The sequence below is a fragment of the Bos javanicus genome, chromosome 1 (genome assembly GCF_032452875.1).
Source record: "Bos javanicus breed banteng chromosome 1, ARS-OSU_banteng_1.0, whole genome shotgun sequence".
In the NCBI taxonomy this organism is placed as follows: domain Eukaryota; kingdom Metazoa; phylum Chordata; class Mammalia; order Artiodactyla; family Bovidae; genus Bos; species Bos javanicus.
The window spans coordinates 74,722,027-74,746,101 of NC_083868.1; the positions used below are offsets into that span (position 1 = coordinate 74,722,027).

The 24,075-nt window shown below is 43.0% G+C and overlaps 1 protein-coding gene and 1 long non-coding RNA gene across 2 annotated transcripts in view; one reads left to right on the forward strand and one right to left on the reverse strand.

The window, feature by feature from the left end:
- Positions 1–12,559, reverse strand: part of LOC133244993 (uncharacterized) — a 29,540-nt gene extending 16,981 nt beyond the window's left edge. Inside the window, exon 1 of the long non-coding RNA XR_009735583.1 lies at positions 10,727–12,559. This is a non-coding gene — a long non-coding RNA (uncharacterized LOC133244993). The remainder of the gene's footprint in view (positions 1–10,726) is intronic.
- Positions 12,560–13,190: 631 nt separating this feature from the next.
- The window catches only part of MB21D2 (Mab-21 domain containing 2), a 124,354-nt gene continuing 113,469 nt past the window's right edge, over positions 13,191–24,075 (forward strand). Inside the window, exon 1 of the mRNA XM_061412857.1 lies at positions 13,191–13,800. Coding sequence (XP_061268841.1) covers positions 13,590–13,800 — 211 coding nt within the window. The 5' untranslated portion in view covers positions 13,191–13,589. The remainder of the gene's footprint in view (positions 13,801–24,075) is intronic.

Here is a 24,075-nt window from a genome sequence, read left to right on the forward strand (position 1 = left end):
GAAATGAACCAGTTGTGATAGATAGTAAAGAGTCTGCCCGCAATGCAGGAGACCTGGGTTTGATTCCTAGGTCAGGAAGATCCCCTGAGGAAGGGAATAGCTACTCACACCAGTATTCTTGCCTGGAGAATTCCATGGACAGAGGAGCCTGGTGGGCTACAGTCCATGGGGTCGCAAAGAGCTGGGCACAACTGAGTGACTAACACTAGATGAAACAGACTAGATACTGTGACTGTGTAATACACTGAGAGGGACGGCTACTGTGGGAAATGCTCCCTCTTTGGAGAACCTTAAGAAGAAATTTCTGGTATTCACCTCCTCTTTCCATGAATTTATCATTGAAATATTAGTTCTCAAAGAATATGCAAAAGAATCTGTCTGAACAAACTCAGAGTAAAGTCCCTCAAGGAAGGCAATGGCAGGATTACAATCCACAGTTGAAGTGAATGGGTCCCCATCAAGGCCATGCCACCTGAAACTTCCTGTTCCCAAGGGAATTTCTTGCTAAAGCACTTGTGCACTCTCCACACAAGACCACTCTCTCATTTAATGATCAGCTACATCGGCAGCTTTTCCCACCCAGCTTTGTGTGCGCTCAAGCCCTGAAAGAAACAGATGCTTCTCCACTACTGTTATACCCTCTACCCACTCCGCAGATGGGAGCCTGACCCACCTGGAAGTGACTTTTGACTTTTCAAGCTCTTCTAGTTCCAATTGCAAGCAAGTGAGGGCTCTTCTTTCTACCTGCCTCAGACCTGCCGTTTGTACTTTTCTGAGCCCTGTCTCTACCCTAATGATTGTTTTTGAGGATGTTCACTTTTTTATTTTTTTCAGTGCCAAGCAGCATGCTAGACCTCCATTCCACAATCAAGGATTGAACCCATGCTCCCTGCAGTGGAAGCATGGAGTCTGAACCACTGGACCACCAGGGCAGTCCAGAGTATTCCACTCTTTTTAGGGGAGACTCTGCTCTCTATCTGAAGGAATGTGACCTTACCACATTCAGACCTTATCTGAAGGAATGTGAGGCTAGAATGAAAAACAATACCTTAAACCTATTATAGTAGATTAATACCCACTCTTGAAGGGGAAATTTTATTTAATAAAGACCATTAGTCGATGTGATTACCATTTATCTTCACCAAGGTGCTCCATGTCTATCACCCCACACTTGCCCCTCTGAAATAAACACAGACAGCTTCCTAGACACACAGCTACCCAAGTTATTTCCCCACTGTGAAGGGTTGAACTCTGCCCTCCAAAATGTAACCCAACACTCTGTGAGTCTACAGTTTGCCTGTCCTATAGGGTTGTTGTGGCTATTGGCAATAAGATGAGGTTTTGCACAATAAGTCTGAAGTATTATGCAAATTTAAAATAATACAATTCTAAACCTTTAGACACTTGTAATTCTCCCCACCTTTGGAAATAATAGAACATCATCATGGGGCAAATGTCCAGCTATCCACTGAGAAAGTTGAACTTTGATTGCCCTTGAGTGGTCTACACATCTGTGAATATCCACTTCTTGGTGATGTCCATTCATTTAATTCCTTTGATCAATAACTTCATTTCTCCTCAGCCTCTCTTTTACTAGCCTCTTTGATAGATTTAATTAAAGTAATGTGCTTTATGGAGATATGAAACCAGACACTTGATGATATCACTTCCTGGTTGGGGTCCTCAGCTTCCCTTTCATAGAGTGGAAAGTAGGAGACGTAGAGGCAGAAGACAGGTCTAGTTTGTTTCTGCTCAATCACCCAGGATATGAGTTGAGCAAAGACTTGCTCAGCGAGTGTCTGGAATCCTCTAATTCCAATAATTATCTTAATTTTTAAAAAAATGTTACATTAGCCTCGAAACCAGGTGCATTGTTTTGAGTGCCATAAAATCATCAGTTTAGGGGAACAAACCCATGGATGGTTAGGTCATTAGTAGAAAACATGAGTTCCTAGGTAAGCAAAAGGATGATTGACTGTAATGCAGGGATAGGGGAGGCTGTCAGTAGAGTAAGGCACAGGTCATGTTTGTTTCATAGTGACTCGCTAGACCAATTCCTATTCCTTGAAATGAGAGAGGGACTTGGGGCCTGGAAACATGATGGCTAATAGGAACTATAGTAAGTGGAACACACAAAGCACACAACCGTGAAATAACAGGAGTCCTGGTGAACTTGACTTTCTTGTGAACTCTGTGGCTCCTATATCTACCTTCTTTCTGCGTACCATTCCCTTGACCACGGCAATTTATTTATAGTACCAAACCAAGAAATGTTCTCAGTTGAGTGGCAAAAGTAATAGGTTTTGATTTTATGATATATAAATCCCTAAACATCTCATATGGGGCACTGATACCTATATGCTCATTGAAAGCTATGCGTGTGTGCTCAGTCACTCAGTTGTGTACAACTCTTTGGGACCCCATGGACCATGGAATTCTCTGTCCATGGAATTCTCCAGGCAAGAATGCTGGAGTGGGTTGCCAACTGAAAACTAGGACCTAGTAAATTTTTTTATTTGTCAAAGAATGATACGACTTTTCCAAAGATAGCTAAATTGAAATAACAGAGAAAAAACATAGTGTCCTTTCTCAGTCAACAGTAGCTTCTGAAAGAAAATGGCATTGACTTGTATATGAATGGTTTTCTGTGTGACTTTGGAGAAGTCTCTTGACCTCTCTGTTTCATCTGCAAATGTTTTAATATCTTTGGAATGAATACTTGAACAAGCACTGAGTAATCACTAGCAAAATAAAAGAGGTTTTGATGAATGCTCTATATTTCCAGCCCGCCTGAGCCACTTCATGTTTCTATATACATCACACATTTTCCTGACTCTACACTTTCGGCATTTCTTCTAGTAGGAAGTAACCCTCCCGTTTTCCTTGTTCTAATTTTACCCATTCTCCAAGGACAAGGTCAACTGTCATTTGTGTTTTCAGCTTTTCCTGATTTCTTTACTTAAAAGCACTGTTTCTTTTTCCTTTGGGAACGTTGGGGTTGATCTTTACTCGTTGTTTGCATCTCTTGCTCTTTACATCTCTATTGTGGATTTACAGAGCTTCATACTTTTATGTATTTTTTGAAGTAAATGACTTACACCTTTCCTTCAGAGAACAGGGGTTGTGCATGATTTACCTAGAACTTGGCATGTAATAAGCACTTAATAAATTTATAGAGAAGGTTTGTGATGGTTAGTGTCAAGTTGGCTGGGCCATAGTACCTAGTTTTTATCAAACACTTATAGCTATTGCTCAGAAAGTGTTTTGTAAAAATGGTTAATGTTTATAATCAACTGAATTTAAATAAAGGAGATTACACTCAATAATACAGGTGGGCTTTCTTGAATTAGCTGAATGGTCTAAAGAATAAAAATGATATTTTCTAGAAGAAATTTTGCCTCAAGACTGCAGGATCAACTTTTGCTTGAGCTTCCAGCCTGCCCTATAGACTTAAGACTTGCCTGCTCTACAGATTTGGGGTTTGTCAGCCCTCACAATCATATAAGCCAATTCATTGAAATAAATCTCTTATGTACATATTGGTTCTGTTTCTCTAGAAAGCCCTGGCTAATATAGATGGAGAGGTTTCTTGTAGCACAATATATACAGTTTATCATTTAAATTAAGTGACTTAGAACAAGAATCTCATCAATATCTGTATAGACAATTATCCTCCAAATAAAATTTTCTACTCAACCTGGGAAAAAAAATGGAACAGACTTACATGAACTATAAGCTCCAAGGGGACACAAATTTTGGCTTTCTTCACTGCTGTATTTCTGGTATTCTGTATTTCTGCTGTATTTCCTAGAACAATGCCTGACACATAACAAAAGTTCGAGAAATATTTGCTGAAAGAATGAATGAATAAAAAATACAGTTTTAGAGAAAATACCACTTTTGGCTATGTAGCAGGCTTAAACTTGCCCTTATGTACTTTGGCTCTTGTACTGATATATATGGCAGGAAAAAACTCCAGACCTGCCATTCATTGTGTTCCCGTAGGCAAGTCACATGCATTCTTTGCACTTCATCTTTTTTATCCAAATGATTAGTTTTTGATCTGGCAGAAATCTAAACTCCCTCCTACCCTTCCTTAATATCTGTGATTTGCCTGCCTGGCCATAATATCCTTAATTTTGCATCCAGTTTTGTCATTCTATACATTCGAATATTATTTATTGTGTGATGATTGTTATTCCTTTCATGATTCGTCATGCTATCATCAGTTACTACCTGAGATTTAGAAATTTGCTCTTCTCCAGAGTACTTAAAGAAAACTTCAGCCTCAGATTTCTGGGACCAGACTCCTTTTATAACTTTGTTGTAAAGAAATAAAAAGACTCCTTAAGACATTTTGGTCAAAACCACAATTCCTTGTGTTTTATAACCCGGCTATAAGGGCCCATATATACATTCATTCTGCGCCTGGGCTTCAGAACATCAAACCTTTGCTTCTAATTTTAGGGCCAGAAAATTATTTTATTACTGTTTTGCAGCCTCTTGTAAATACTTGCTGGGGTAATTTCTTTGGGTACCTTTGTTCCCTCTCTTCCTAAGGGGAAAATTTCTGGAGTCTGAATATACCTGCTGAGCCCTGGCTGCTTCCTGTGAGCACAGAGGCCATCCATCCATGCCCCAGGGCCAAGCTGCTGAATGAGTTTCCACAGCAGCTTTTCTCCATTCCCTGCCAGCGGAGAGTAAAAGGCTATTAGCCAAGATGCACCAAGGAGGGAGTCTTAATGCACTTACAGATTCTCGTCTCCTGATTGCAGGCTAATTCTTTTAAAGCTAAGAACCTAAAAAAATGTCTTAGCATGTTCAACTATGGAGTATTCAACCGTGCAGGAAAAGACTGGGGAAAAATAAACTAATAAACGCAATGTGATACAAACTGTACCCAGTTCAAGACTGCTTTGCCTTTTCCTGTCAGACTCACAATTTCAGAACATCACACCTGGATGGCACTTTAATTCTCTTCATTTACATTTGAGGAAAAGGAGTTTCAGAGAAGAAGATTTTCCTTTGGGCTTCCCAGGCGGCTCAATGGTAAAAGAATTGGCCTGCCATTGCAAGAGACACAGGAGATGTGGCTTCAGTCCCTGGGTTTGGAGGATCCCATCGAGCAGGAAATGGCAACCCACTCCAGTATTCTTACCTGGAAAATTTCATGGACAGAGGAGCCTCGTGGTCTACAGCCCATGTGGTTACAAAGAGTCGGACATGACTGAGCATGCATGCACATGGAACTAAATAATGGCAAAATCCAGATACAAGTCCTTCTCCTGCCTCTGATCCTTTGCTTTTAACTGAATTTATTTATCCATAATGTGTATCTATATGCCCCTACCTCTCCCTAACAAAAATCCGGAGGCACAATAAGATGCACATAACTCAGTCCTAGGGTAGTTTAAATGGACATGAATCATGGGAAATTAGAGTAAGTGGGCTGTGGAAGTTTCTTCTTTCCTCCTTTCTTTGCTGTATTTCCCTCCTTTTTTCTATTTTTTCTTTGTTTTTCCACTAGACAGTGTAGAAGCACAGAGAATTATTTAAGAGGTTTGGGGGTCTTTTTTTCCTACTTAGAAACTACTAACAGGAAAAGTAGACTGAGAAGACATGGAGGAGTATATTTATGACTGTGGGTGATAATGTTGTCAGAACTGAAGGAGTGTCAGCATTTTTCTCAAATGCCCTCTCTGCAGGTTTCACAGCTTGGAATTTAAAATGAGCTTTGGACCACAACGCAACACACCAGGTTTCGGATCGGGGAAACAACTCCGTCTATTCATGTACAGTACCGGGCAAAGTTGTGGGGGGAAAAGCCAAGGTTTTCAAATAAACTTGTTACAGGACAGGGCTGAGCGAATCATTTTTTGACAAGCTTTAGAAAACAAAACAGGCATCACTACCATTCCCTGCTCAGTTGTATAGGCCTGCTCAGAGAGCCAGCCTCTATCATTATAAGATAAATGTGTAAACAAATATGTTTGAGGAAATCCTTTCCTTTTCTTGCTCCCAAGGGTTTCTCTGAATGTGAATTTGGATATAGAATTTGTGTGTGATGTGTGTGGCAGGTGTCTATACCAACAGAATTTCTTTGTAGGCGGTGGAATGAAATTGCCTGCTAGATTGGACAGTAGGCAAGCCAGAAACAATGAAATCCATAGGTATTTTAAGTTAGGAGAAAGAAAGACACAGTCCTTGATCCTGGGAACTTATGTGAAAATGGATATAAAACACCTTGTGTTCAGAGTGCAAATACAGTTCGGTTTTGAGGAGGTCTTTTACAGGAAACTAGTTCTCAGTTATTATAGTAACTGAAGAAGAATCACAGACTTAGCTTCTCCAGGACTGAAAGGCACCTCGGGGGTCAAAGCCTCTGCTCCTTATCAACTTCTGTGGAACCTCTTCTGGTGTACCTCTGACAGAGGGTAACAGGGCTCTAACACCACTGTGATGGGGAGAGTTTACTACCTGCAGCATATTCTGTGCAGAGAGGCTCCTGTGGATAGAAAATGCTTCTGTACCCTGAGCTGAAGCCTATATTCCTGCCACCCATCTCATCTCTCCCAGCACCATCCTCTGTAGCCACCCAGAAATAATATAATTTCCCCTGTGATGCAATTCATTTAATTGCTCACAGCAAACCAAACAGAACACCTCCAGTCTTTACTGATAAGGTATTGTGCACCACTACCCCCGCCCCCCACCCCCCACCCCCAAAACACCTCCTTACTACTTGACCCAGCACCCAAGGTATATATGAGACAGGATATGGATTAGTGCAGAGGACCCAGAGCCTGGTCTTGTGGCAAGCTCAAGGGCTAGATGGGGATGCTGCAGTGTCCAGGGATTGGTAAGAGGGGCCCCATGGTTTCCCCAGAACAGTCAATCAGGTTAAGGCATTTGTAAATAAAAAGATTTCTAGGGTAGAAATTTGCTTTTTCTACCTGATATGTAGAGGTGAAGTAAACTGAGTTTTCCCTAAAAAGGACATACTGGGCTTGCCTGGTGGTCCAGTGGTTGAGCATCTGCCTTGCAATGCTGGGGACACTGGTTCAGTCCCTGGTCTGGGAAGATTCCACATCCACAGGGCAACTAAGCCTGTGTGCCCTAGAGTTTGTGCTCCACAATAAGGCAAGCCACTGCGACAAGAGGCCTGCATACCACAACTAGAGAAAGCCCACACGCAGCAACGAAGACACAGCGCAACCAATGAATACATAACAAAAGCGTTTTTAAAAAGGATGTATTGAATATTTAGACTTAATGTTTTGTAAGTTATTTTGTCATAAAATTGATTCAATTGCACTTAAAAGACAGAGAAGAGAAAGGAAAGGTTTTGTTTGTATGATGGAACTCAACTCAAGCTTTGGGAGCAGATTTTGTGTATGAAATGCTAGGTAAGGTGTAAAGCTCTCGAAAACAGATTGTCGGTGTTTTTCTGAAGACTCAGTAGTTGCTAACGACAGAGTTAGGGAGGTCTGATGGAAAGAACCTGGGCCATAAATCAAAGACCTGAGTTTGGGGCCTGAGCCAGCCACCTGGTTCATTCATTTACTTTTTCATTTATCAGACTTGTATTGAATCCTTACTAAATGCCAGACATGTTGGTAGTCAAGAGAGACAAGGTCTCTGTCCACATAGGACATACATTTTTGTGAGGGAGACAGACAAGTTATGAGGCAGCTACAGTGAAGTGTGAGAAACAGCAGTGCTAGGGCTCAAAGTTGTGAGTCTGTAAGGAGTCTCCATGACCTATACGGGTTTTAGGTGGGTGGGGAGGGAGCAGAGGAGGTTCAGGAAAAGCCCTTTGCAGGAGATGATATGTAAATAGAGAGCTGATGGATGACTGTTAGTCAGATGACCTCACAAACATTGCCATCTCTCTGAGCAGCACTTGTTATTATTGGAATAATAATAACAATCCTGATCAATCCGCTTTATTCTGTAGGAGGTTGTGAGGATCTGATAAACAGCTTTATGTGTAAAGTTCTTTGAACCAGAAAGTGCTCCATCATTGTAAGGAAGACAATGGTTAATAATTGTTATTGGATATTGTTATTCCCCATCCTAGAGTCCATTTTCTTCTTTCCACAGGTACAGATTTGGCTTTCTGGAGCTTAGCAGGAGCAGAGAATAAAAGGACAGAGTTGGGTGATTTGTTTCGCTTCAGTTTCTGCAAAGGAAGTTAGACCACCCAGGTCCCCCGGGGCTCTTAGGGCACAGGATTCAAGGAGAGACTGAAAGGAGCCCCCGTGAAACTGTGTCAGAGGGGTGGGGCTTCACCCTGGGGTCACCTTGTTAGAACCAAATAGACTGTCATGACTTATCCACCCTGCTCTGGGGACCTCACTAACAATTCAGTGGCCTAATCTTGCCAGAGGTAAAATTACCAACTTGCCCCAGATGAAGTCACATGCACCTCGAAATTCAGCTCTAGCCCTGACCGCTACCTATTGGCAGGACAAAAAATACAAACTGTAGCTAAGTAACTCAAAATGTCAGCAATCCCTGGTTTATCAAGATTTAAACTTTCAAGATCAATGAGTCCATTTTGCCCAAGGGCCACTCAACTCTTGTTTTTATTATGATTCTAATCCAGTTTCCTAGCATTTTCCACATCCTCTCTGGTGGTCTGGAAACAAGAAATATTTACTAAAATTTGAAGTTAGTATGAGAAATAGAACGGCACTGTCTCTGCTATGTAGGCAAGTGTCCTTTCCCTTACTGTGTCCCAGTTCTATCTCAAAGTGAAGGTTGTGGATGGAATTTATCTCTCACGTACCTTCTGCCATCAACATTCCACATGTCTATGGTGTTTGCCTCTTTTTCCTGTCTATGTTTACAAATCATAAGAAGCTCTGGCTACCTTCCTTGGTTAGACTTTTATTAAATATTCAACTGCCTAAGAAGGCCAGATCATGTGGCTTGGCTGCTCTTTAAACTCTGCCAGATCAGAGAATCTTAGTTTAAAATTATATCTTGTTAATTCATCATGTAGATGTGGAACTTTTTGTTTTTAATACAGCCCAGTTATTCATGGCTAAGAGTTTGCCACAGAACTTGAGAGTTGTATTTAAAAACAAACAAGCCCCAGAGAAGTAAGCAGAATGGCAACCCACTCCAGTGTTCTTGCCTGGAGAATCCCAGCAACAGGGGAGCCTAGTGGGCTGCCGTCTATGGGGTCGCACAGAGTCGGACACGACTGAAGGGACTTAGCAGCAGCAGCTGCCTCTAAGTGGGACAGCAGTTTGGAAAGACTGGGAGTTTCTTTGATCTGTTTGATGCTGCACACGCAAGTAAAGGAATGACCTGTTTTTTGTTTTTTAGTCCCTAAATCATGTCTGACTCTTTGCCCCCCATGAACTGTAGCCCTCCAGGGGCTCCAGTTCTACCATGGGATTTCCTGGGCAAGAATATTAGAGTGGGTTGCCATTTCCTTCTCCAGGGGATCTTCCCAACTGAGGGACTGAGCCTACATCTCTGCATTGCAGGCAGATTCTTAACCACTGAGCCACCTGGGAAGCCCAAAGGAATGACCTGTCTTAGTGCTTATTTAGATGGTAGTCTCTATTGATCTTTCCTGAGTCATCTGAAACACTCTAGAAACCTGCGCTTTTATTACAAGTCTAAGATACTCTTTGTTGTTGTTGTTAGTGCTGAGTCCTGTCTGACTCTTTGCAAGTCCATTAACTGTTGCCTGCCAGGCTCCTCTGTCCATGGGGTTTCCCAGGTAAGAATACTGGAGTGGGCTGCCATTTCCCTTTCCAGGGGATCTTCCTGACCCAGGCATCAAATCCAAGTCTCCTTTATTGCAGGCAGATTCTTTAACGTCTAAGCCACCAGTGGATCTCCCAAAACACTCTTAAATATCTTCTATAATTATTCTGTTTCTCTTCACCTTCCTCTCCATTTCCATTCCTTCTCTTAGGCCATATAACACACAGGGAAAAATAAAAGGCTACACAAATAGAAGCAGAAATACCTACATTTATAATAACTCAAGTGATTGTTGGGAAACCATAGATAGCTTTTGTTGTTGTTGTATGTGCGTGTCTGACTGACTGCGACACTGTAGACTGTGGCTCGCCGAGCTCCTCTGTCTGTGGAATTTTCCAGGCAAGCATACTGTAGTGGGTCGCCATTTCCTACTCCAGGGGATCTTCCTGACCCAGGGATTGAACCTGTGTCTCTTGCATCTCCTGCATTGGCAGATGGATTCTTTACCATTGCACCAGTGGGAAAGCCCATAGATAGTTTACACTGAGATATTTTATCGTAGCATGCAAATCACCTAAATGTTGACTTCCTGGTCTTTGAGAGATGATATTAATTTGTTCATTCATGCTACTGCTGCTGCTAAGCCGCTTCAGTCGTGTCCGACTCTGTGCGACCTCATAGACGGCAGCCCACGAGGCTCCCCTGTCCCTGGGATTCTCCAGGCAAGAACACTGGAGTGGGTTGTCATTTCCTTCTCCAATGCATGAAAGTGAAAAGTGAAAGTGAAGTCACTCAGTCGTGTCCAACTCTTAGCAACCCCATGGACTGTGGCCCACCAGGCTCCTCCGTCCGTGAGATTTTCCAGGCAAGAGTGCTGGAGTGGGGTGCCATTGCCTTCTCCGGTTCATTCATTAAACACATTAATTAAAGTCATAAGGTGAGCCAAGAAACGTATTAAATGTGGTGTTTAGGAAGGTAAAGGTAAAGAGACAGCACTTACCTTGAGGAGCTCAGTCTACAGGAACTCAGAGGTTTAAGTTTCCCAAAAGACCAGTTCAGGCAATTATGATCTGATCCTCTCCCTGTTTTGCCAGTTGGACAAAGGATATTTGTATCATCATATTGTAGCTGTATAAGACCATTTAAAAGGTATTTAGTTAACTGTTCAGGACATTATTCGAATACACAGACTCACTGAAGGTCAATAACTCATAGAATTCTGATCTGGCTGATGGAAAGTGAGCAGATAGTGTTGAAGAACAGAGAGACCATTTGTTGATTTCCTTATTCAAAACATCCAAGACTCATGGCTGAGTCACAAGGCATAATTCCTACTACCTGTTTTATCTCTATGACTGTAAGTATCACAAGGAGGAGCATTGGATCATTCACACTTTGGGAAATTAACAAAGAAAAAGTGTTTTAAATTTTTGCCTAAATTCTTTCAAACTCTATTAGGTTGGAGGTTGTTGCTTGAATGGGTGAACTAGTATCATTCTGATCCATGAAATGATTGTGCCTCAACCAGCTGTCTTACTGACGGCTATCATTGATCCTGAGAGAAGAACTGACAGATGGGAGTGGATCGATTTGTATCGTGGTTCCAACCGCTTACATAGTTTATTCCACTGCACAAATAATGGCAATACTCTCAGAGGTGAGAAATCAGGGCAGCACAGCAGACCTGCAAAAGCCAGGGTTTTAAGTAACTCCCTCATCAGCGCACCAGCATTCAGCTGGGCATGTATATTCCCTCTTTAATATTAGCTGGGTGAGAAAGCTTGTTTCAAAGAGAAGAAAACCCAAAAAGAAATTAACTGGTTATGCCAAAGTTCTTCATTCAACACCTGATGCAATAAACACTGAGGACCTTTGTGCAGGGACCAATCTGAAGATGAGTAAGATGCAGTCATCCTAGGGAAGTTCATAGTTTGAAACTTGCATTAACAATGATAAAAGTAGGTCAAAATTCATCAGCGGCATATGAAAGTTTCTGAAAGGGTGCAGTGGAGGTTCTAAGGAGAAAGATGTTGCCACCAGCTTGGGGGAGGGTCTTAGGGAAAGCTTACAGAAAAAAGCATAGAAGGAATTGACTCAGTCATTTAATTTGTAAAGAAAAAAAGAAATTACCAATTCACTTAACAAAAACTTTTTTACCCTTCTCCTCCATGGTTTGTTGTTGTCCTTGTCTTGGTTGCTAAAAGTTGTGTCTGACTCTTTTGCAATCCCATGGACTGTAGCCCTGGCCAGGCTCCTCTGTCCATAGGGTTTCCCAGACAAAAATACTGGAGTGGGTTGCCATTTCCTTCTCCAGGGGATCTTCCAGACCCAGGGATTGTAGTAGCTAACATTTAATTAAGCACTTATTGTGTCAGGTATTTCACTAAGTGCTTGGCCCACTTTATTTCATGTAATCTTCAAAACAACCTATGAGATAGGAATTATCACCTCTATTTTATAGGAAAAGACAGAGCCTAAATTAACAGAAGAGTTTGTATTCTTGGCTATGAGAACCCAGGTAAGAAAAAGCTCTTATATCCAGCCTATGGGATAAGACAAGTTGGATTTTGGAGAACTAGCAAGGAAGATAAACCTTTTCTAAGATCGCAGAGTTGGACACCGCTTAGCAACTGAACAACAACGAGTAGGAGGCCTCCTAATTGTCGGAGTCAAAAAGCTCATAAACGGTAAAAACATCTGAAGGACCTTGGACTTAGGTAGAATCTGCCTTGTTGAGTATGACTCCATCTCAGGAACCTTGTCTTTTGTCTTATCACTGTCCATGGAGATTCTAGCACTCTGCCTGGCAAATAGTAGAAGCTCAAATTTTATCTGTTTGAGAATTTTCACCACGTCATTGAACATTCACTGGAACGTGGGGCAATTAATTATGTTCCCCTTCCTCACGCCTACACTTCGGTTTTCCTATCTTAATATTGGAACGGGCTGAACATCATTAAGACACTATATTAAGTTTAATAAGATGTTATCCAGGAAAATTTGATTACCTAGGGCAAAAGTAGGAATACTATAGTGGCTAATGGGAATGTCTGTACGGGACAGGGAGGACACTCTTTTTTATACGTTTAATCCTAATATTTTTGGCAGTCTGTGCAGAAGAGGGCAGAAGGTTGGTTTTTACATTCCTTAAGGCGGGCTCCTTTACCATCAAAAGGCGCTGGAATTCTTGAGACGGAAACCTCGCATAGGGATGCCCTCGCCCAGGACACCGCCCTTAAAATCAGACAGAGGAAGGCTTCTTTCTCCTTGAAGGCGCTTGGCAATCCCTGCCCCCTAAGGGAGTGGAGGCAAAGAAAGAATACATCTACATCTCTCACGTCTGCCCGACTACAGATTGGCAAGTGGTATGGAGCGCAGACCTCTGTCATTTATTTATTTTTCTTTCCACTGGGTGCGCTGTCCCTTTAAATGGGGGACGCTGGCGCTGGCTCCGTAACACCGGAGCCGGCAGCTTGTTGATTTCAGAGCTGGTGAATTTCACATTGTTTCCACTTCACTTTCCTCGCCCGGGGGAGGCTTAGGTTGGCTCCACAACCGCTATAGTCGGGGCCAGCGAGGGCCAGGGGAGGGCAGGGACCTACTGCATCTGGGCCGGCTTGGGGCCGCAGGAAAGGGTGTCGGGGCCACACACGCACTCTCGCTGCAGTCCAGATCCTCCTGAAGCCCGTACGCCCGGAGCGCACCCAGCCGGGACCGCCCGCCTAGACGCCGGCCCGCCAGCCCGCCCACGGGCCGGGGTCACAGCCAAGGAGCCGACGAGGGGAGGAGGCCCAGGGGGGCTGGGTGGGGGGGCGGGGGTGGGTGCTGCCGCCGCCGCGGAGCTGCTACTCGGCGCGTTTTGTATGAAGATGGCGGCTCCCACCGCCAGCAAGGCAGCCTCCCTGGGCTGTAACAACAAGCCTGCGTTCCCGGAGCTGGATTTCAGGTCGGGAGCTCGGGTGGAGGAATTGAACAAACTCATCCAAGAATTTACGAAGCACGACCAGCGGGAATATGACGACCAGAGAGCACTGGAGATTCACACAGCTAAGGATTTCATCTTTTCCATGCTGGGTAAGGAGGAAAAAGAGAGGGGTGTGTGTGTGAGAGAGTGATGGGAAACAGGGTAAAGAACCCATTCCCCCTTCTCGTGCGCTCTTTCCTTATTTTCTTCCCGGAGCCAGGTGCCTGGGGTATAACCCATCTCAGTTCTGCCTTTTCCATTCTTTCTCCGCCGCAACCTGAGCCGCCTTCCCTTCCCTCCTAACTATACTTTGCCCCGGGTCCCTTTTCCGCACGCCCCCGACTACTGACTCTTTTGTTAATTTCTCGCCGACTGGGGGTGGTAGGCAGGTGAAGCGTTGGTGGTGAAACGGCTCACTGTTGAGGGGAAACCTCTGGAAGCCGTGCGGTCCAGATGAGAACCCGCGGCGCCTTCAATGAAGGGATTTGTCTCCGGAGGCACGGACGTGCTCCTTCCCTGCGCCGAGTCTCAGGTCCTCTCTGGAGCTCGGGGAGCGGAGACAGCTTGGGGCTCTGGCTCGGCTCCCGAGCGACAAGTTGCGAGCAGTCTTGCGGCGCGGCGCTGTCACGCCGAGCCCCCGGTGGCCAAACTTGTTGGGTGTTCCCTAGTAACCCGCTCGAGTAGGCTGGGCGCCCGGAGTTCCTGCAACTTTGATTTGCAAATAGATTTCCCATTGAAGCGGTTCAAAGCATTTCCGGTGCTTCTCCAGGGTTCTTGCTAAGCTTGGAATTCCTAATTCCCAGCTCGAAAATGACCGCGCTTAGACCTCTGACCCCGAGGATCGCCAGCCCCTTGCTCTTTGTTTTCTGTCTGTTCGCTGGCCGAGAGAGGTGTCCTGGGTTTCGAACCTCGGCGACGTTTGGATTAGAATAAAGCTGCCTCTCCCATCCCCCAGCCTGGCACCTACAGGTCTTTAACAGATTGTTGAATGTTGTGTATAGGAAAATAATTGAGCCGGGCAGGGCGATCGAATAACCCCCTAGTATCCTGTAGTTCGGGGTATTGCTGTGAGAGCCCGCTGGTGGGAGCCTCCCACGTAGCTTGCGGCTCACCGAGGCAACTCTGGCTGCTATGCAGTACGTGGCCTGGGGGTTAACACTCCACCGAACTGGGACTCCAGTGTAGCGCTGCCTGCCTCGTGTCTCTGTGAGCTAGACAAACACATTCTTGGGCAATTTACCAGGTAGTGGAAATTTTCATTGAAAAGGTCTTTGACTGCAGAGGAAGACTTGAGTTTTTCCCTTCGTCCTGCCATCTATTGGATTTCATCCGGCTGCCTCCTCTCGTTGCTAGTTCTATCAGAGTGTACCTTCCGTCTCGGTTTGCGTCCTCCCCACAGCCCAAGAAGTGGGTAATACAAGTTGAACGTGTGGCCGCGGAGGGTAGTAACGTTTTGGGAAGTTGTATGAAGCACATTAAAACTTGGGGCTGGATTTTACCTTTTGCTCCATTCTCCCCAAGTGTTCCTAGATTGTGTATGAGGTTGGAAAGCACTCTGTTGAGATATTCGACGATTCAGCTAGTATTTAGATAAATGTGGGGTGTGTATATGTGTGTGCGTGTGTTTAAATTACTCCCTAATCTTCTGGTGGGATGGGATTCCAGAGGGAAACTTGACAAGCTTACAAAGCTTTCAGATCTGAAAACCAGCACGGTGCTTGTCAGAAGGGTGAGGATACACAGAGAATGCTCAGGGCAGTTATTTAAGTTGTTTAATCATTGCCTCTCTCTTCAGCGTGTCTAATGGAAATTGCCCGTTGTGTTTTTACAGCCCCCAAATCAATTCCGATGTCTCCTGCTCTAGGTCATTCACTAGGAAAAGGTGCTTGGTCACCATCAGTCAGGGATACTCAAGGAGCAGAAAAGGGGAGGCTATGGGAAGGGGTTAAGTTTAAACGCCCAGCTCATTAGGAACTTCTGTGTTAACCCCACAGCTGATACACTGATTTCACAAATTTACCCAGATATGAATGGCAAATGAATTATTGCTTAATTCATTTTGTGTTGAATGTCATGAGTGTGTTGACAGGTAAACGAAATTCCCTTTTATTCCTTTTTACCCACTTGATCTTGCAAGAGCGGTCTTTTTCGCCCCCTGGGAATCTGATGTTTCCACCTGCAGGAGAGAAAAATTCAGGAGAATACCATTTAAGCCTCTTACCCCTCTGGACACTAGAAGGCAGATGGCGAAATGAGCCTGCCTGTGTGCGGTGCTGCATTCATTTGTGTGTTGCTTGCTTTCCTTTAATGAGGTGCTGGCTGCTCTAGACAAGTGAAGGTTTGGCGACAGCAAGGGTCCCTGTGTGGATTTACTTTTTCTAAAGCGGATTTTCGCTGGGCTTAAAAAAACAAAATCTCTTTTTGTGCACTTTGTTTCACTTGCCACAGCTCAGAGTCTTTAATGAATATGCGAATGAGGTGTCTTAATAACCCTCCGCTTGTTAAGGTGTTATAGGGGTGGGACCAGGCCCTTATTTCTGTGAGTTGGGGTGAGGGGAGATGTGGGGTTGCGTCCTCCTGGCTTTGTTCTGCCTCTGTTGGAGCAGCACCTGAGGATTGGCAGCAGCTTAAAAACATTATCCCCTCACACAGAATGAAATGACAGGGGAATTTGGTGCAAACCTCTTTAATGGAACTGTGGATAACACTACCTCTCTTTTTAGGCTATTGGCAGGAGCAGCCACTCTCTGTTTGAGACTTTTAGCCTGGAATAAGTACCCCCAGCTTCCAAGATCCTTTTTGTTTTATCTAGATTGGAGCTAACTTTATGCAGAAGAGCAAAGTGGTGATATAGACTGTTGTCATAAACAGTGACCTGTCAGTACCAGGAAACTCCACTGCCCTACCAAAGTGGAGGTCTGCATATGCTATGGAATAGGTCTGAGCCCACTACTGGTCACACAGTGGCTTTGTGGTCTGTCCTAACATTCTGTGTCCGGAGATTCTGATTCCTTTGGAAGTAGGTGTTTGTGGGAGTCATCTAGATTCGCTTTTTATTTCTCTACACCTTGGTCTTTTTGGAGAATGATTGCTGTTATTATCTAGTTAATATTTGAGAGCCCAGATTGTGGGAGAGGCAGTGCATAATAAACGCCATTTATCAAAATTCAGGGAAATTGCCAGAGTTCATTAATGTTTTAATAATATTTGGTGTTTGCATAATATCTCTGCCAGCTCTTTTGTTATCTTCATTCCCCTGCTGAAGTTGGATGAAGACTGGTTGTATCCCTACTGAACAGATGCAGAACAGGGGTTACGCAGAAGCTAGAAGAACCAGGAAGAAACAAGCAGTCCATATACTTCCCCTTCAGTACAAATGGTCAGTACCATGGTGTGGTCATTAGAGGAGTCATCACTTACTGACTGCCTTCTTGGTGCCTGGAATTTCACGTAACTTTAGAAGTAGGTATTACTTTCCTGTTATCCAGATAAAGATATTGAAATTTACTAGGATTAAGAATCATCCAGGGTTCCATGGCTAATAAGTGGAAGAGGTTGCTAAATCTCACATTGGCCTGATTCTAGGTCTTTTTTTTTTTTTTTTTTTTTAATAAAGAGTTGATGCATTAAATCCAAAGGAGGGACTTTGTTTAAAAACAAAGTATTCCCTCTTCTTTCAGAAATTTGTTTTTGATTTCAGCTGTAAGTATTAGGGTAATCCAGGCAGCATCTGAGGTGAGTCCTGGAGCAATCTGAATTTGAATATTTTATTCCATAAAAGGATCATTTGTTTTGAATTTCAGGTTGAGAAAATGATGGTCCTTATAATAAATGTTAAAACCTATAGTTCCTGTCTTAGTTTGCCTCTTGCTGGCTAAGTGGTCTTAGTTTTTTCATCTATTAAACACAAATAATAATAATTTTGTCTATTAAACATGGATAGTAATATTTTCATCTATTAAACATGGATATAGTAATGCATGGTTTCAGAATTGTTATGGGTGGAAGGTATACAGGATTTTATTATTTATTTTTAAGAAATTGGCATTTTTAGAAAATCTAGTGAACTTAACACTAGAATTATCTCTGCAGCTTCCTATCAGAAAGACTACAGAGTATATTTAGAGGTGACTTAGGAGAAGAAAGGCTCTGGCTGTAGAGGGCATGATTAATTCCAACTCACATTACCATTTGTTAAGTTCATACTGTATGCTGGCCCTTGTGCTAGCTACTTTGCATAAATCTATTCATGTAATTTTTTTCCCAGAGACTTTATAAGGATAAATATCATCATGCCTCTTTTAGAGGTGAAGTAAATGGTATTATCCCCTTTTAAAAGATGAAACACTGAGGCTCAAAGAGGTCAAGTACTTATGCCAAGACCGTACAGAGGTTGCGTTTGAACCTGTAAAAGGATGTCTGACCCAAAAGCTCATGTTCCTTCCACTGCGTGGGCAGTCTGTTTGTGTCATTTCTGGACCAGACAACCAAAGAGGCCCCACTCCCTGGGGAGTGCTGTACCACTCAGTGCCCTGCTTAGCCTGCAGGAGCAGAGATGGTCTCTTTTGTCCTGTCTCTCTTCTTTTCTCAAAGCTTTCTATTTTGTATTGGGGTATTAACAATGCCGATTAACAGTGTTGTGGTGGTTTCAGGTGAACAGCAAAGGGACTCAGCCATACATATACAGGTCTTTCTTACATTCATGCATTCAACAAGTAATTACTGAATGTCATACTGTTTGCCAAACAGTATGTAGGGTCATAAGAATAAAATAGTGAGCAAAAACTTTAATTCATGTGGGAGACCCCTCCCTCTTCCGCTTGCCCATCAACTCCAAAATGAGAATGGTTTGCTCACTCTTGTCTCCTTTCAGACATGTGTTTGAGTGTTTCTGAGTGCTGTCAGATCTACCGTATTTTTAGGCACTTTTTGTGTCTACGGAGTAGGCCATTTTGAAGCCTTGTCTTTCGGGTGTTTGAGTGTTACTTTTCCTTAATGAATTCATCCAGCCATCTTTACTGAGGGGATTTATTGTGAATCGTTGCTAAGTCTTGGTAACTTCCTTTGCGTTCTAGTCACTGATGTGTGGTGGTATCTGTATAACAGACAAAGTCATCTTTGAAGTCTGTTCCAGCTCTGAAAACATTATGCATCTGGGGCAGGGAAGTCCCTCTACATTTATTTTTGCTTCTAGTTTGAGTTGGTTTCCATTCTCCCTCCACTGTTCTAGGCAGTCACTGCCCTTCATGACAGAAGAGCCCTGGTCTTTCCATGAGGCCTTGTCGTGCCAGCCATTGGGTGATGCGTTGCTTGTGATTAGACTGGGCCCCTTTTGTATTCACAGAAATAGTGGACTCTCTTATGTCAAACCAGGAACTTGTCATTGAATGTTAGCTCTTTAGACTCTCCTGGAGCTTTTTAACAGTTTGGAATCTCTGATCCCCTTTCAGACCTATTGAATCTGAATCCCTAGAGATCCCCAGACTGGCTGCTCAGCACTCCAACATCCTGTCCCATGTTCAGTTCAGCCTGATACTGTGCATTTCTGGTTCAGTAGAGCTGTACATACACACAGTGAGCTGATCCTAGTTGACTTTTGAGACTAGAACTGGGCTGCTGAGCCTAACGAGCAGTTACATCTGCTGCTTCTGGAAGATAATGCTGGAATCCTTCCTCCGGGACAGAGGCAGGGAGGCATAGTGATTGAGATGAGAATGTTTCTTTTATGTCAGAGGTTGTCATAGGGTTTCACATTATTGGATAGTTTCCATCAACAGCATAACCCTTTGAAGTAAAGAAGTATGGGGAACTCTAGAATTGGAAAAATTCAGGAATTTGTCCAAGTTTACCAGCAACTAAGTGACATAGCTGGGACTTAACCAAGGTCAGGCTGTTGCAAAAGCCCTTGCTTTCAACAGTGATACTATTCTGCCTTCTCAAGGGACAGGAGAACTGGACTCTAGTCTCAGTTTCTCCAGTTACTTTCTCTGTGACTTTGGGCAAGTTTCTGAATCTCAGTTTCTAAATAGTTAAGTTGGGGCAAATAATTATGCTTACCTCCTGTGTTCAGGTGCATTCAGTGCTAAAGCTGAAGATACAAAAGAAGGATGTTTCTGAGTGCTAGTACCAGCTCTGTTTTATACTGTGTGGAATGTGTGCTACCCTAAATCACCTAATATTTTGGGGTATTTTCGGGCCCATTTTCCAATTACAGAAAATACAAAGATAAAAGTAAAATCATCTCTGAATTCTAATTATTATTAATATTTGATGCACAATTTTTTCTGGGCATCGATGTTTATAAAACATGCTTACAGTCACTCATACTTGCATACAGTTTTTCATACATAATCCTATTGCATATATATGTATATTTCTTAATAAACTTACCAACATGCTGTCATCTACTCCACTTTTAGAAAGAAACTATATATAACCTGTGGAAAGATGTTTTCTAGCCTCTTTCACTCATTTTTTATTTAAAAAAGATACTGTTTTGGAAATTACAGGACACTTTGTAATATAACGATCGAGGGATGAAGAACCTTCTTGTTGGTGAGATTTGAGGGTTTGGCCTGCCTTACCTGAATAACTCTTTTGTTTGGGCCGTTTTCTCTATCCGAATTTGTTAACTTGGGTCCTTGGAAACAATAACTTTGAATCTCTGAACTTGAAAAGGGAAAAATTACATCTTTATTTTTATTGACTGCTAAAAGATGCTTGCTCCTTGGAAGAAAAGCTATGCCAAACCTAGACAGCATATTAAAAAGAAGAGACATCATTTTTCCAACAGTGGTCCATATAGTCAAAGCTATGGTTTTTCCAGTAGTCGTGGCTAGATGTAAGAGTTGGACCATAAAGAAAGCTGAGTGCCAAAGAATTGGTGCTTTTGAACTGTGGTGTTGGAGAAGACTCTTGCGAGTCCCTTGGAGTGCGATCAAACCAGTCAATCCTAAAGGAAATCAAACCTGAGTATTCATTGGAAGGACTGATGCTAAAGCTCCAATACTTTGGCCACCTGATGGAAAGAACTGACTCATTAGAAGAGACCCTGATGCTGGGAAAGATTGAAGGCAGGAGGAGAAGGGGACAACAGAGGATGAGATGGTTGAATGGCATCACTGACTCAGTGGACATGAGTTTGAGCAAGTTCTGGGAGTTGGTGAAGAACAGGGAAGCCTGGCGTGCTACAGTCTATGGGGTGGCAAAGAGTTGGACATGACTGAGTGACTGAACAACAACTGCAGTATTTCATTTCCTTTCATTATAAAAGTAGGTAACAGACCATAGTAGTATTGGCAGTATCTCTGTATTTTGCTTTTGTTGCCAAAAGAAATCACAGACATTGTCATTTCATATTACAGACGTTACAGATGTCTCAAAAAACATTCATCGCTGCTTTGAAATTATGGTAGATGTTAGACTTGCTGCTAGATTTTATTGACTGCATTAATAAAGAATCACATATGGTACTCTATCACATATTTGTCTTTTTTAAAGTAAGTTTTGTATTTTAATACCAATTACTTGAAGTCCTGTGTGACTTTATCGTTCATTTAAATATACTTTTTTTTTGTAGGGCTTCCTAAAAGCCTGTTCACAGATGCAGTTAAGAATCTCAGCTTCTAAAGAAATCTTATCTCTGTTTTGTTTTCTTCTCCCAGCTCAAATGCCACTTGACTCATGAAGCTTTCCTGTATTTCTCCCAGGAGGAAAAATATTTCCTTTTCCTCTGTGTTCTTCTAACACCTGGTCCCCTTTTATAGCCCTTGGTGCGCTATTCCCCATGCTATAGGCTGAATATTACCTGCTCACTTATCTTTGCAGCACTGAGTGGGGTTATGTAAGCAGTAGGTGCTAACAGAGTTTAATGACTTGATGCATTTTCAAAGAGCCCTTCTGTGCAAAGCTGCTTATTTCAGGCAACCCTGGGAAAACCCAATTTTTCAGCATTCTTGCCTGGAAAATCTCATGGACAGAGGAGCCTGGCAGGCTGCAGTCCATGGGGTCGCAAAAGAGTCAGACACAACTTAACAACTAAACAGCAATTTAAGGCACAGGCGCTTTCTGACATTGTCTCTTTATAATTGCCACCTCTCATTAAGCCATATTATGACATCTTCTCTGGAGTCAAGGATGGAAATCGTGATCTGGTCTCTGTTTATGGTAGGGAAGATTCTTTGTAGATTTTAATAATTTATCCTTGAGACTTAGGGCGCTTTAAGAGATGTCTCAAGTAATTGCTGTAGCTTGTTGTCTGAGAGCAGCAAATGGTGACTTGTGGGAACGTGCCCTTTCTTGTAGATCCAGGTTTTTCTTCTTGGGCATCTGGGGTACTTGTGAACCTCCTGCATGCCCATGCCTGGGGCTTTAAAAGATGCACAGAAAGCATAAGTCATCTTTCCCATGAAGGTGTTCCTTGTGCTTATCAGTCAGCCTCCAGGTGTTTGGATGCCTATTCTGGAATCGTAATTGCAGCAATTATTTATGATTATAAACTACTATAATTTGCCATCAGTAATTTATCTTTGTGCAGTGCTTTGTAAATCACAGTACATTTTTGTGGATTACAATATGCATTAGCATCTGGTATGGTGTGGCTTTCTTCTTTGGACCAGCCTCTGAGAAAGATTGTGTAGGAACTAGTAACCTCCAATTACAGATGGGAATACTGAGATGCTGGAAGGTGATATGACTCAGTTGGAAGTTATAGAATAGGACTCCACCCAGATCTCCAGTGTTTTCTGCTCCAGCACACAGCCTGCCAAGAACCTGTGGCTTTTCTCCCCAGACATCTTTCATGGCTGCTGAGGTGAGTCTGTGTCCCCAGACCAGGCAAGGGTAGCAACTTTCATCCCTCTCCAGGCTTTTCTGCTCTCTGCTGGCCCAGGGGTACATAGTGGGCGAGGGTACCATGGCTCAGTACATACCCTGTAGATGTGCATTCTTCATGTCTGGTTGTTAGGCTTGCTCATCTGGTTCTGAGGGTCTGTGACAGCATTTACAATGGACCTGGTTGACTACTTGCCAGCTGAGTGATCTCTTTAAGGACAGTTCATAATTATGCCATTATGTCAGGCCCTGTCTCCAGGAAACAGCTATCTATTTTTCATGCACTTAAGTGCCTTTTCATGAATTCCCTTTGCATGAGATAAAGAGACAGATTACTAGGGACAGTGCTGCTATGAATAAAGCTGGCTTGGGGAGCCGTTATTCAATTTGTTTATTTTTTTATATATTTTTTCTCAACATAAGAAGACATGATTACTACTTGTGAGTTGTCAGTAGTGAGAGTTGGTATAAATATTATTTAGGTTTCTGTTCTGAGTATTTAAATATCTACAATGTGCATAGAATTAAGCATTCATTCATTAATTCATAAATTCACTCAACATATGTTTGAGTGCCTGTCATGAACTAATGTGATTACTATGGTACAACTATTGTATCATAAGAGAGCAAAGTGGTGAATAAGAGAAGCAAGTCTCTCATAAGTCTTCGTGGGACTTATGTTCTCTGGGGAATTCAGCAAGATATAAACACACAAGTAGGGATGTGTGCAAAACAAAACAAAACGAAACAAAAACCACAGATTATCATGATGGATGGTAACTAGGTAGGATGGAGTGAAGAGTCGTAGAGAAGGTTTCTCTGGAGTAGACAGATTTGAACTGAAAGGATAAGAAGGACCTGGTCATCTGAGGACAGATGAAAGAGTACTCGGGTAGATGGAACAACATGTACAAAGGCCCTGGGGTGGGTACATTTGAGCACTTTCAAGGGTGCTTAAATTACAGCAAGTCTGATTTGGCCTCTACAAGGTAAAGTGGTCTGTGTTCAGATTAAGCCCATGGTAGATGGAATGAACTGCCTGCCTTGGAATGGAGCAAGTTTCCTGCAAGTGGAGGTTTCCCAAATGGGGCCGTCCTTTGTCTAGGCTCTTATTGGTAGCATTCCGGGACTGGAGGAGAGGGGAGACAGTGTAGAAAAGTTGCGTTCAGTTCAATTCAGTTCATTTCAGTCACTCAGTCATGTCCGACTCTTTGCGACCCCATGAATCACAGCACGGTAGGCCTCCCTGTCCATCACCATCTCCCGGAGTTCACTCAAACTCACGTCCATCGAGTCGGTGATGCCATCCAGCCATCTCATCCTCTGTCCTCCCCTTCTCCTCTTGCCCCCAATCCCTCCCAGCATCAGACTCTTTTCCAACGAGTCAACTCTTCGCATGAGGTGGCCAAAGTACTGGAGTTTCAGCTTTAGCATCATTCCTTCCAAAGAAATCCCAGGGCTGATCTCCTTCAGAATGGACTGGTTGGATCTCCTTGCAGTTCAAGGGACTCTCAAGAGTCTTCTCCAACACCACAGTTCAAAAGCATCAATTC